The following is a 12,750-nucleotide window of genomic DNA, read 5'->3' as shown; positions in this document are numbered from 1 at the left end:
TGTAGTATACTTATCCAAATTAAGTAATTTCTATTGTTCCTATTTTTGAGCAACAATTTATGAAAAGAAATCGATTAAATGTTTTAAAGGAAATAAGAGACAAAAAAATGGACAAACACATAACCAACCTCAATCATATTTGGTTTTTTTTTTTTATTTGATTGAAATCTTTTAATTTTTTGAATTCAATAATTTCACAGTTTGTTTAGAAATTAAATAAATTTTATTTCATGTGAAAAAAATGATTTTAAATATTATAACAAAGTTTGAAATCATAAAAAAAACGATCAAATACAAACAAATAAAACTAATGTAAATAAAAAATAAAAATAAAATACAAAATAATAATATCAAATTTGGGTATAAAACAACACGACCTAAAGTATATATTTGACATAATTGGATTGATATTTTTTCTTTGATATTTATGAAAATCAGTATTGTAATGGAATAGTTATATATGATGTTAAGATAACCATAAATGCAACTACTATATATATAAAAAAGAATTATTGTATAAAATAATGAATTAATTGATTAAAATGGATGAAATGATCCTTAAACTTGTGAATTTAACTCGTGAAAAATAACATATTTTTGACATAAATATCATTTACTATTTCAAGTATTTAAATATAGATTTTAAAAAAGAAGTTTTTTCTTATAATAAAATAATTAGAATATTTTTGTTTAATAAGGTAAAAAAAAAAAAAAAGGCGGAGGGTTAAATTACAAAATTTGTAAATTTTGATATAATTGGACACTAAATTATGATATAATTTTATTTATAAATTATTTTTTTTATGGTAATTTGCACATTTCTTTAATTAGAAAACGCAGCGTTTTGACCCTCCAATCAACTCTCTTGAGCCTAAAGAAAGAGAGAGAAGGAAAAAGAGCAGAGAAAATGCAGAGCTTGAAAGTTTTGTGGAGAAGACGCAGTGGTATTCGCTCCCCTCCCTTTCCCACTCATCACAGAGCTTTTTCCTACGTTCCCAACCCTGCTGCTGCCAATGATTTTGACTCTGAAGTGAGCTTCCTCAAGTACCCATCTATTTTTCACATATTTACACTCATCCAGCACTCACGATCATTTCTCTGGTTGTATACTTGTATCAGGTGCTGGTTGAAGGCGAAGGTTGTTCCAGAACTGCAATTCTCAACAGACCCCATGCTCTCAATGCTCTCAATACTTCAATGGTGTGCCTTCTCTCCCTTTAAAATTGCTTTCCAGTATTTTATTTTTGTTTCATATGTGTAGTTCTCGTAATTTGGGTATATTTGTCACGAGGGTTTATTTATTTTGGCCATTCGTTTGGCGCCCAATACAAATATTATTATCTATTTGGCTTCTTTTCAATTTCCTAGTGACAAATTTATTTATTTATTTTTTTAAATCATTCAATATTAGAAACACATGATTTGTTTTGGGGCAAATTTTTGTTTGAAGCATCTCTAAAAATAATTTTGAATTTTTATATTGAAAGAAATGGGTTTTTGAAAATCTATAATATGTTGATCGGAAGAACAATTGGCAAATTGGATGGAGTAAAGTTAGACCAAATAATTAAAAACAAAAAGGAAAATTTTGGGTTGCACAGAGCTGGCAGACCCCATCAAAGGAAATTTACTACTTGAGGTTTTTATTTGTGGCCTCCAGGGAGCTAGATTGCAAAACCTGTACAAGTCTTGGGAAGAAAATCCTGATATTGGTTTTGTGGTAATGAAGGTAACATCTGTTTCATGTTTTCAGCTTTTGGGTTCGTGTTTGTATGTTAACGAATGACTTAAGGCATTATCTTGAATTTTTGAAGGGCAGTGGCAGGGCATTTTGTGCAGGTGGAGATATTGTTGGCCTCTATAATTTAATAAATAAAGGTACTAAATAGATTTGCTTTGCTGTTTGGGTCACAAAGCAAAATGGTATACATTCAATCTATTCTCAAATTCCATGGTTGTATGGATTATTTCATTTTTCTCATGAAATTTCGTTTCAAAGAAAGTAGCTTTGTTCTTTAGTGTGGAACTTATTAAGATACATTATAGGGATAGATGGAATGAGGAAATTATTGCAGATGATAAAAAAGCTGGAATTCTTGGAGTTGGATTATAATCAATTCTTTACAGTCTAATCTCTATCAAGAAGACAAAAAGGTTCCTCATTGGGTCTGTGGCAATACATGATCCAGGATTACATTCTTTAGGACCATCATTTTTTTCTGTCTAGTAGAAAATGCCTGACTGTAATAAGGACTGAAAACCTTTTGTCATGGGGGCATTCAAAAGGTGAATTTTTTCCATTTTTGAAGGAGCTATATGATACTACAGAGAGAAAGCTTCACTATCTGCATATTTTTTTGTTGGTTAGTTTTGTCTTTTTACTGTCAAATTACCCTCTATGAATGCTTGGGTTATCTAAGCTACAAAATTTCCTAATTAGGTTTATAAATTATTTAAAATTTTGAAATCTCTTCAATTGTTAGTAAACCGAGTATCATAGACATATGAGACACTATAATGGATTTGATTTACAATCCATATTTTCTTTAGGATTCTTTACCCATGAGATTCTTCTTTATGTTTATTTTATTTTCACATTCTATTTGGGGAGAGACTGAATGTTGATACATAATATTGATTGGATGATCAGGTGTAGGAATGCAACATTTTAGACCATTTAGATGGCAGTACGGCATAAATGAATCCATGGAACACCTTTAATGGGGAATAAATATTGGTATGTTCCATAGATTATATAGAAGAAGAGAAATTGGGAAACCAAAGGGTTTCCACTTTCCAGCTATATGATAGAAACAGAGCTCTAAGGAGGACACAGATTTCTAGAAATCAAATACTAGAAACACGACAAGCTTGGCTAATGAAGAGGGGGACTTGGATGATTACTACTAACCATCCCAAGTCCATCCTTGCCCAATAAAGAACTGGACACTGGAGAAGTTGTTTTGCATCTCATCTTCCCTTTTATTATTATTTCTTTTTTTGACTTTTTGGATTCTTGCCTCTTAGTTTAAGCCTGATAATGCCTTTGTATACTTGACACATGACAGACTTCAGCCTTTGTCATTCTTTAACATTTAAAAAAGATTCAATGTACACTCAGATCAATGATTTAAGCTCAAATGTGTTATCTTTTGTCACCACCATGGAAGTGCCATTGTTAGTCCAAGAAACATGCTGTCCAAGCTCTTAGATCTAAGCTTCTTGAAGAATACTAGAGGTTTCTTTTACGAAAAACCTAGAGATTGTATCCACATTCAAAATCAACAAATTCAATATCTGTTTATTTTTTTCTTTCCTTTTGCTTAGAGCTTTATATTTGCGTAGACACAGGGATTCTCTTGTTTTAGTCTTTTTTTCGTCATGCACCTTTGTCTATGCCCCTGTTATTTTTCTACTTCACAATTCAGTTCCTTTCAAAGTCATTATATCGTATGCTTTGTGCCCTTGTTACATGGATGATGCAATGTTTCAGCATCTAATTGATATGCAGGTTGCATTGTGCCCTTTTGTAATGTTTTGGTAATTTTTTATTCAATTTAATTAGTGAAACCGAATTTTGTTTTATAGCAATTTTGTAACCTTTGGTCCACTCTATGCAGGGAGGATAGAGGACTGTAAGGAATTTTTTAGGACAGTATATAGTTTTATATACCTTGTAGGCACGTATTTGAAGCCAAATGTGAGTATTCATTATTTTTATAGCATTTGAAAGTTGAAACATATAGCTGGCTCTACTGTTTGGTGTGCTTTGTTTTGCTTTCAATAATTATTACTTTGGTATGATCATAGAGGTTTTTTCATGAGATTCATGAAATGTTGGTATCATATGTCAATGAGAGAATTATTTGTTTTTAATCTATACTGTAATTACATGCTGGATTTAATGTTTTGTAAGTAGGACTACCTTTTGGCTGTATTGCTGGGTTGTACTTGTTCAACCCAAGGTGGATGATGACTGTTGAATCATTGACATTAAAAAAATCCTTTGAAGTCATAAGAACCAAAATTTGTCTTGCTACATTTAGATGGATATAAAATAATTTAGATGGAACTTCTAGTTTATCTATTTATCTTAGCTACATTAGTCATCATCATTATACTAATGCATTAAGAACCTCCATTTAGGTGGCTATTTTGGATGGCATAACAATGGGCGGCGGAGCGGGGGTTTCGATTCCTGGGATGTTCCGAGTTGCAACTGATAGAACTGTATGTAACAGTGATAATGTGATGGATATTCCCTTTTAACCTCGTCATTAATTACTGGTCCTGATAACTGTAATATATATTTTTGTGTGTGTGTGTCCTTCTACTATTTTGTTTGAGAAATTTGTCAATTACCCTGCAATTCTTAAACAAGCTTGACATATGTAACCAAATTCTTGAACATGTTTGTGTTGTTTAGACATGTAAGTAAACTCTTTTCCTTTTAACTTTTACATGAAATTGAACCTGGAATGTCGTCACCTCCACCCCTATTTTTGCCACCTGAGCCAGCCTCAGGGACTTGTAGTTGAGCTTATATATATGATTCATATCATCTGGTATTTTAAGGTGGTTTTCCCATTTTGTCTTGACATTTAAAGGTGTAAACTGTAAGCATTTCAAGGAAGTAAATAGTTACAGATGCATAGAAGAATATTATAGAAAATTTTAGGAGATAAGAAAGACAAATGAAGCCTTGCATTTTATATACTGTTGGCACTAAGCTCCAGATGGTAGAGTCAGAAGTAGGAAAGATGTTTTTGTTTTTGAGGAAAATATAAATGAAATTTTGAATGTCATTAAATAAACCAAAAAAGTACAAGACAGGACGGAGATATTTCAAGGAGAAAAGACAAGATAAGCAAGAACAAAATGCAGGGGCACAAGTAGATCCAAATTGAACAACCCTCAAGGAAGGGAAGAGACTGAGGGTGGGGTGTTATTACAGTGGTGGTGTTAGGTGTTGTGTGTACATTAGGGTTAATAGTTCCCTCTCTTGCCATCAGCTTCTTGTTTAGCTGATTTACGCTTCCAACTAAAGAAAACATATCAAATCCTTTGACTGGTCTAGAATGAATTCGTCTTGTTCATCTTTCTAAGAGCTAATGTTGGCTGCAGCTGACTTTTGTTCTTCCAATATTTTGTTTCCTTTGCTTCTGTTTCCTTGTACAACTCCCCATGTGCTCAGGATGCTTCTCCTTTGGCATCACAAATTAATTTTTTTCTTCTTTACTTATAATAAAAAAAAAAGTTTGCAGCCTATTCAGTGATAATACCCTCAACACCCATTCCCTTCCTTTGGAGTGCAAGAGATTACCAGCTAAAAAATTTGTTTTTCCTGTGAGGTTTCTAGCTCCCAGTTTGGAGGCTTCCAGCAAAGCTAGCAGTTCTGCTTCGATGGCCATCCCAAAACCCTTCTTCAAAGATTTTTGAGAGTTTTTGGATATACTATAGAGTGATGGCATTATATTTTTTGTTGGCTCAGCATCTAAAGAATAATCTCTTCGTATTTATATAGAGCCCTAGGTTTTTAGGTCAAGATAAATTAGGAAACCTCTTAATTTGAAAAATAGAATTTTTATGACTTTTTTTTTTTTTTGAGTTTCCAAAGCAATATGTGCAGGCTGCTTAAGCATCGAATATACAACCCAAGTTTCCAATATTTCGGCATTTTTTGGATCTTTGAACACTTCAGTCGATGTCCAAACTTCCCTAATGTACTTTTTAATCAAAGAGTGACATTTTCTCAATTGTCTCTATTCCTCTATATCGTGTGGTAGATGGAGTTGTTCTCTTATAGTGTTGTTTGGAATTATAGTGTACCATAAAGGGTTGGCTCTTTTGCATGGGAAGCTACACAAGGGAGGATACCAATCTTGGATTGGTTCTAAAGGAGGGAGTAGAGGATATTGAAGAGATGCTATCGGTACAAAGAAGAAGAGGAAGAAGAAATAGTTGATCACGTCCTCCTCCATTGCTATAGAAAGCAACTATTTTGTGGCATTAATTTTGCTCTTTTTGAAATAAAGTGGGTGATGCATTCCTTAGTGAGACATGCCTTTTTGATATGGTATAGATCTTTTGTTGGAAAGAAGAGGAAAAAAGCTTGGGGAGCTACTTTATTGTGAATATTCTGGACCATTTGGAGGGAGAGAAATAGGAGTACATTTGACAACACCGAAAAATTAAACCAAGCAATTAAACAAACTTTTATGTATAATTTTTTAAAGTGGGTTAGAGTGTATAGATGAGACTGCTCCTTGTCCATGATGGACTTTGTAGAGTGGTTAAACTCTAAGTAAGGTGTGGGTGGTGTTTTTTGTGTATCACCTCACCTTGTTTTGCCTTTTGGTGTCCTTGTATACATTATATATGCCTTTGTGCAGTCTTTTGTTAGGCACCTTTGATATAATTGATCTATGCCTTAAAAAAAGTACTTTTTAGCCCTGACTTGACTTAAAAATTGAATTGAAATCTTATTACTTTTATCTCAATCCAAAATCAAAACATACTTACTTGAGCCTTCAACTGTAGAATCTTCAAACCATTCTTATGGCCTGTGAGTTTCATTGGAAGTGGAGTAGTTCGGAGCAAAATTGCCAACCTAACTATTACATTAACACAAACATCTTATGAATAGGCCTAGACAGAAAAGGCATCATGCTCACCATTTAGTGGCTGATTATGAAAGTTTGTCTTCTTTGTATAGAGGAGACAAAGGGGATACTTTCTTCACCCAATTGATGTGGATGGCAACCTGTCACTCTTCTGTCTATAAAGAGGTAGCCTGCTTTGTCTACACATGCATTGGTTGGTTTACCTGGCCTGTTACTTAGAACTGAACATTAATCAGATCAATTCTCAAATTCTTTATCTGATGAAAATAAGAATCTGCAGTAAACCAAACAAAGTAGCTTGTTGGCTTGGTTTGGTTCCCTGGGGTTTATCTTAGTGTGGATTCTTGAACGTATTTGATATTGCCCTTAATCCGATTTTTTCTTCCTACTGAATAATGAGAAAAAAAAAAAAAAAAAAAATCAATTCATGTATTCTTTTTGCAGCACAAAAAGTCTCATCTAGAACTACCTTTGCTTTGAATTCTTGTTTGGTTAAATGGTGGTTGCATCCTTTCATATTATACTCCCATTTTTGTACAATATGTCTGTTCATGCAAGTCAATAGGTTTTTGGTCTTCTGTGTCTTTGCACATGGTTGATTTTATTTACTTAAGCTGTCAAATAATAGGATCTTCACTATTGCAGTACAGGCTGGACTTGAAATCCTGAAACTAATCATGTTAATATTTTGTTCCCTCTTCATAGTGATATAATGGTGGAAACAATTATCTGTGTTTCTTATCTACCTTTTTATTTGGAATTTGAATTTAGTTCATGGGGCAGAAGTCCAGTTATATCTGTATAATTTCAGGTGTTTGCTACTCCAGAAACTTTGATTGGTTTCCATACCGATGCTGGGGCTTCCTTTCACCTCTCACATCTACCTGGGTACTGGGGTAAGTAGCTGCATGTTGCAATTTGTTTTACTTTGTGATGAAATTCCTTTTATAGTATCTGGTTCATAGTTTGTTTTAACTGGAGATGTTGACTGGAAACTTTTTCTATATGCTTCTTGATGGATCAGTGTGTTGTTTGGTAGAAAAGAAAAAGAGAAAAAGGAAAAGGAGAAAAAGGAGAAGAGAAAAGATTTCTGGACAGTTCTCTACGGTCCATACCCACCCCGAATTTTATACTTCTTGACAGTTAAAAGCTTAACACTCCTACTGAAGTTGGCACATGTATATACTACAAGTTCCCAACTTACCTAACACCTAGTGAAATGTATGACTTATTGCCCCCTTAGGAAGAATATCTGTGAGTTAATTATTAGTTTTCACATTGTACATATTTGACCAGACAAATTTTTCCTACTAAAGTGTTGACCTGATTCCAACTCAATGTGAAGGGTCCTATCATAATGAACTGGATTATGAGCTGTGCTAGTTTTGGTTTTGTTTTATAGCACAAATTCATGGCGAGCTTAGTTTCTATATCCAGTTCATCTAACAAGCATTAGAATTCAACATGGAAAAAAATGGATAGCATATGAGCATCCTTGTAATGTAAATATCATCAATCAAAAGTTGTTTTGGGTCATATCACTTTCTCCTTGACCATTTGGACTGCTAGGGTTGTAGCCCTTTTCTGGTTGATATGCATTGTTGGCCCGTCATGACCTACAGCTTTGGCTTCTGGATTAAATTGGTAGCCTATCATGGATTAAACTGATTTCAGACTTTGATGGATTATTTGTTGATTAATAAAGCAAACTGCAAACAGGGACAATGCTTGCGGGTTCTGGTTCTAGTGGACTGCAAACAGGAAAAATGCTTGATATACAGCTACAATTTAATATTCAAATCTAGTTCTTAATAGGAAATTGTATTCTATTTACAGGGGAATACTTGGCTCTAACGGGAGAGAAACTCAATGGACCAGAGATGATTGCCTGTGGACTTGCTACACACTATGCACCGAGTGCAGTTAGTTCTGTTTGACCTTTTTTTCTTTCTTTTTTCTTCTTCTTCCATTTTCTTTTCTTTTTTGGTTTTCTGTGTCAGGTGACCATTATTTGTGTTGTATAAAAATAGAAGCTTCCTTTAATTGAAGAAGGGCTAGGGAAATTGGTTACCGATGATCCTTCTGTCATTGAAGCTTCTCTGGAACAATATGGATCCCTGATCTCTCCAGCTAACCGTGGCCTACTTCAGAGGTGAGTTCAAATTGTTGTTGTCTTGCTGCCCATTCATCTCAACATCCCTAAAGCATTGTTAGTCTTACATTCTCTTATAAAATCCTTTCCTTAATTTGGTAGACCTTCAAAAATCACTTTACACTCCACAAGCAATTTTCTCTTCATTATCTTGTTCCAATTTTGTGGGCAATGTACTCTTCAACTTTCTCTTCTTTATGGATGGTCCCTTCCAGATAGGAAAGCCGGTGCTTTTAGGCATCTATTGGCCATTGTCTTCCATTATTCCCCTTTCTGCTCCTAAATTCACCAAAATTACAACCATATTTTCTGTTTCCTTGTTTAATCTTTTGATTCTAAAGCATCTGTGGATAGTTCCAAATAAGATTCTTCCCTATAACTCATTTTGACTAAAACTATACCATCAGCAAGTACATCTAGCAACAAACCCCAACGGACATCTTCCTCAAATTGCCTAGCTAGTTCGTCCATGACCAATGCTAAAGGATACTGGCTCAATGCCGACCTCAATGTTAGCATATTTTGAGTTCTCATATTATACATTATAGGACATAGGTACCTAATATGTTGAATTAATAAAAAAACTAAATGTAGAAAGCTAGATTCCTAACTCACAAGTTACGTAACTCTTGTAAATTCTAAAATCTTTTCTCAGAGCAATTTAACTTCCGAGATTTTTCAATTTGTCTCTTCAAAAATGGTACACCTATTTATAGGCTCCATCATAGGTCTAGTCCTGTTCACATTTTTCTTTTCAGGATTTGAATTATCTTTTGATATAGTTGTGGTATTGTTCAGTACTTGTGGGGTTGCTTTAATAGTTTTCGCTTGGAATTTTTGACTAGGCTACTACTGTCCTTTTAGTCTCAAGAATGACTTGCTATCCCAGTTATATCCTATCTTTACAAAGTGAATTGAAGTCTCAACTTTTCTGTTTGGGCCTTCTAACTTTTCTGCTCATTTCTTTTAAATAATGATGCTAGCTATCTTATCCTTTGTTCTTTCATTTGTTTAGGATTGAAACACTTGACAAATGTTTCAGCCATGGTACAGTTGAAGAAATAATTGATGCCCTGGTAAGCATATTGTTTTTCATTTCATATTTCAACAATAAAATATGTAAATATATTTTTAGTATATATATAGGAAATATAAATTATTTTAATGTTTATAAAGTATTAAGTATGGTATTCAAGTCTATTCTTTTTATGGAATCCTATCTAATTTTCTTTAATGATAATAAGGAAAATTATACTGAAGAAAATTTTAGAGAAGGGAAGAAATGTGATAAAGGAAACAATAGACTTTAAGCCCACAATATACAAGAAATTTAATTCCTTCTTAGAGACGCTTATTTTATCAAGGCAAACCTTCTCATGTCAATAAGTGCATTGGAGATGTTCCAATTTGATGAAAAGATGATGTTCCTTTTTTTCTTTTGGTTAATTAGAAACAAACTCTTCATTGCTAAGAAATAATTAGGTACAAGGAAAGGGTGAGAAATCCTCCCCCCATAAAAAATTAAAACATCCTGATCAAACAACAAGAAAGAGTTTACAAATATAAAATCAATTCCTTGTGGAGGCAACCCTTGAGACCTGCTCAGGTGGTAAAGGGCTGGGGAGGGTTTGTGGGAGGTTCTAGGTTCAAGTCCTAATGGGGACAAAAAATTTATCTATATGTATATATATATATATATATATATATATATATATATATATATATATATATACATATATGTATAAATTTCTCATGGAGGCAAAAAATCCTCTACAAAGGAAGTCAAGTGTTTTACTCCTCTTTCTCCTAATGAATCCACCACTTTGTTTGCTTCATGAGGAATCCAATGAAAAGAACACTCTGAGGCAACATAAAAGATCTGGTGGAGCCCATGTATCTGACTTCCATGAACTTCTTATTCACCCAAGATATGACTATTGCAGAATCTTCATCTACTAAAATATATTGGAGAGATCTTCAGCTTTGGCTAGCTTCAAATCTTCTAGCAAAGCAGAAGTCTCAGTCTCAGTGACTTTTGAGAATGCTTGTGCTAATGTTCCAACACGATTGGTGAGCTTTCATCCCATTCCTAGTTTTCTTGGATTACCTAGAGAACATCTATCAACATCCAGTTTAACAACATCCACTGCAGCAGGAGTCCAAGTAGGTTTGTGTTTCCTTAGATGCCCTAGTAGATTTGCATGCTAGGTTCCAAATCTAGCAGTATAATGCTCAAAGGAGTACCCTCAAATGTTGCACAAGCTGATGCCCAGATAGATGAAGAGAAATAAAATAAATTCCATAATGCCTCAAATTCCTCCATCTACCATAAAAAATCCACATGTTCCTCTCCTGCCAAATTGTCCATAGTAAGGTGAGACTAGCAAATCCATTACCTCTGGTCATATGAAGATTCAAATCTGTTTGAGTTTTAAACCTAAAACTAGGAGTAGCGATTTGGCCATTGTCTGAACCGCTTGATAGATTTAACAATGCTTGGATGGTCCTTCTATCTTTGGCTTTGGTAACTCTTTTTAGTTAGTAGTAAGTACTGATCTAGTGCATATCCATATAGAACTTAATAACATATTTCCAACTTTCTTGAAATAGTTTTGTGTTTGTTTCCCCCTGCCCCTCCCCCCACCCCCACCCCATTTTGAATAAGCTTCATTTGCTTTTTGTTTTTTCCCCTGATAATTTCAGTGGGCTTGTGATGTCTTTCCAAGTGTTAAGTTCAATCCTGATGTTTATGGAGTTTACAACTGATTATTGACTTCAACATTCCCAGTTTTCTGCTAAAACCCAAATTAGATGAAAGTAAAATTTCCCTGAAATTATACCAATGAATCTACACAGAGCTTGTGCTTGTGCTTGTAAGACTGCAAGAACCCATGGTGCTGGGTGTTCTTCGACTTTAAAAAGACTTAAAATACCCTTACTCAAAGTAGATGAAAATTTGGATTTTCCTGAAATTATACTATTCAACGCTTTTATGAAGGGAGCTTGAGATCATGTCTGAAAAAAACTAAATTTGTCAGGAAAGTGAGACTGCAAGAACCCAAGACCCTTGGTGTTCTTCAACTTTAAAGAGACTTAAAGAAGCTTCACCATTGAGCTTGAAGGTTTGCCTGAGATCAGTGAGTCCCTTCTACTCATTTCATTTCTGGTTGACCCCAGATGACTTTGCATTAGATTCTAACTCCGCATTGATGGCTTGTTTAGATACGAGAAGGCAGATTTCAAACTCTTGATCAATGCCTTGTTCGTGAGTATAGAATGTCTGTTCAAGGAATTTCTGGACAGATTTCCAATGACTTTTGTGAGGTACAAGATTTCTTTATTTCCTAGTGAACATAGAAACTTTGTTGGCCTTTTTACTGTATTTTTGTCCCTTTTTTTATTAGGGGATCCGCGCACGAATGGTGGAGAAGGACTATGCACCTAAGGTAACAGTAGTGTACATTATTTTTCCAATGCATTGAAGGGTGATGATATTTCCATGGCGGTTGTGACAATCCAATTGAAAAAATCTGTGTTTCAATGGCGAAAATGGTTGTTAATAAGGGAGAAATATACAAGTGGGGGGTTCTCACAATCACTGAATTATCATAATCCTCTGCTTACAAGATTATCAAAACCCCCTTGGGGTGATACTGCTACATGTGTGATTAGCTATCAGGCAGTTTGGATAGTAAGATTGTTGTGATTTTTATACATGCAGTGGAACCCCCCTAGCTTGGAGGAAGTATCCAGTGACATGGTGGATCAGTATTTTTCACCTATTAGTGAACTTGAGCCAGAACTGGAGCTGCCAACAACTTTGCGAGAAGCATTTACCTAGATGGAGATTTTTTATTTTTGGTTACCTGATTTAGTTGGCTTCAGAAGTAAGGAAAATGTGGATGCAAAAGACATTTTACTGGATATGATATGAGATACTAGTCCTTCTTTTTGAGAAAATTGGTTATGGGTGCA

The 12,750-nt window shown here is 34.3% G+C and overlaps 1 protein-coding gene across 1 annotated transcript; it reads left to right on the top strand.

Moving 5' to 3' along the window:
• The first annotated feature begins 881 nt into the window (after nucleotides 1-881).
• On the top strand, nucleotides 882-12,750 carry LOC117932646 (3-hydroxyisobutyryl-CoA hydrolase-like protein 1, mitochondrial). Its single transcript, XM_034853924.1, has 14 exons — nucleotides 882-1,030; nucleotides 1,120-1,200; nucleotides 1,661-1,729; nucleotides 1,815-1,878; nucleotides 3,621-3,700; nucleotides 4,147-4,230; nucleotides 7,435-7,519; nucleotides 8,460-8,545; nucleotides 8,654-8,775; nucleotides 9,791-9,851; nucleotides 11,814-11,912; nucleotides 11,998-12,099; nucleotides 12,180-12,221; nucleotides 12,497-12,750. Exons 1-14 carry the CDS (start codon nucleotides 908-910, stop codon nucleotides 12,614-12,616), a joined length of 1,218 nt encoding a protein of 405 aa, XP_034709815.1. The 5' UTR covers nucleotides 882-907; the 3' UTR covers nucleotides 12,617-12,750.

Source organism: Vitis riparia, chromosome 15, assembly GCF_004353265.1.
Source record: "Vitis riparia cultivar Riparia Gloire de Montpellier isolate 1030 chromosome 15, EGFV_Vit.rip_1.0, whole genome shotgun sequence".
Classification (NCBI taxonomy): Eukaryota; Viridiplantae; Streptophyta; class Magnoliopsida; order Vitales; family Vitaceae; genus Vitis; species Vitis riparia.
This window is presented reverse-complemented; position numbering and strand designations above follow the sequence as displayed.

What these genes read in the sequence shown, in the direction of transcription:
- LOC117932646 (XM_034853924.1), top strand. Translation starts at nt 908, where the DNA reads ATGCAGAGCTTGAAAGTTTTGTGGAGAAGACGCAGTGGTATTCGCTCC. An exon ending in TTGGTTTTGTGGTAATGAAG is followed by an intron (nt 1,730 to 1,814) that starts GTAACATCTGTT and finishes GAATTTTTGAAG; the next exon opens with GGCAGTGGCAGGGCATTTTG. An exon ending in GCACGTATTTGAAGCCAAAT is followed by an intron (nt 3,701 to 4,146) that starts GTGAGTATTCAT and finishes ACCTCCATTTAG; the next exon opens with GTGGCTATTTTGGATGGCAT.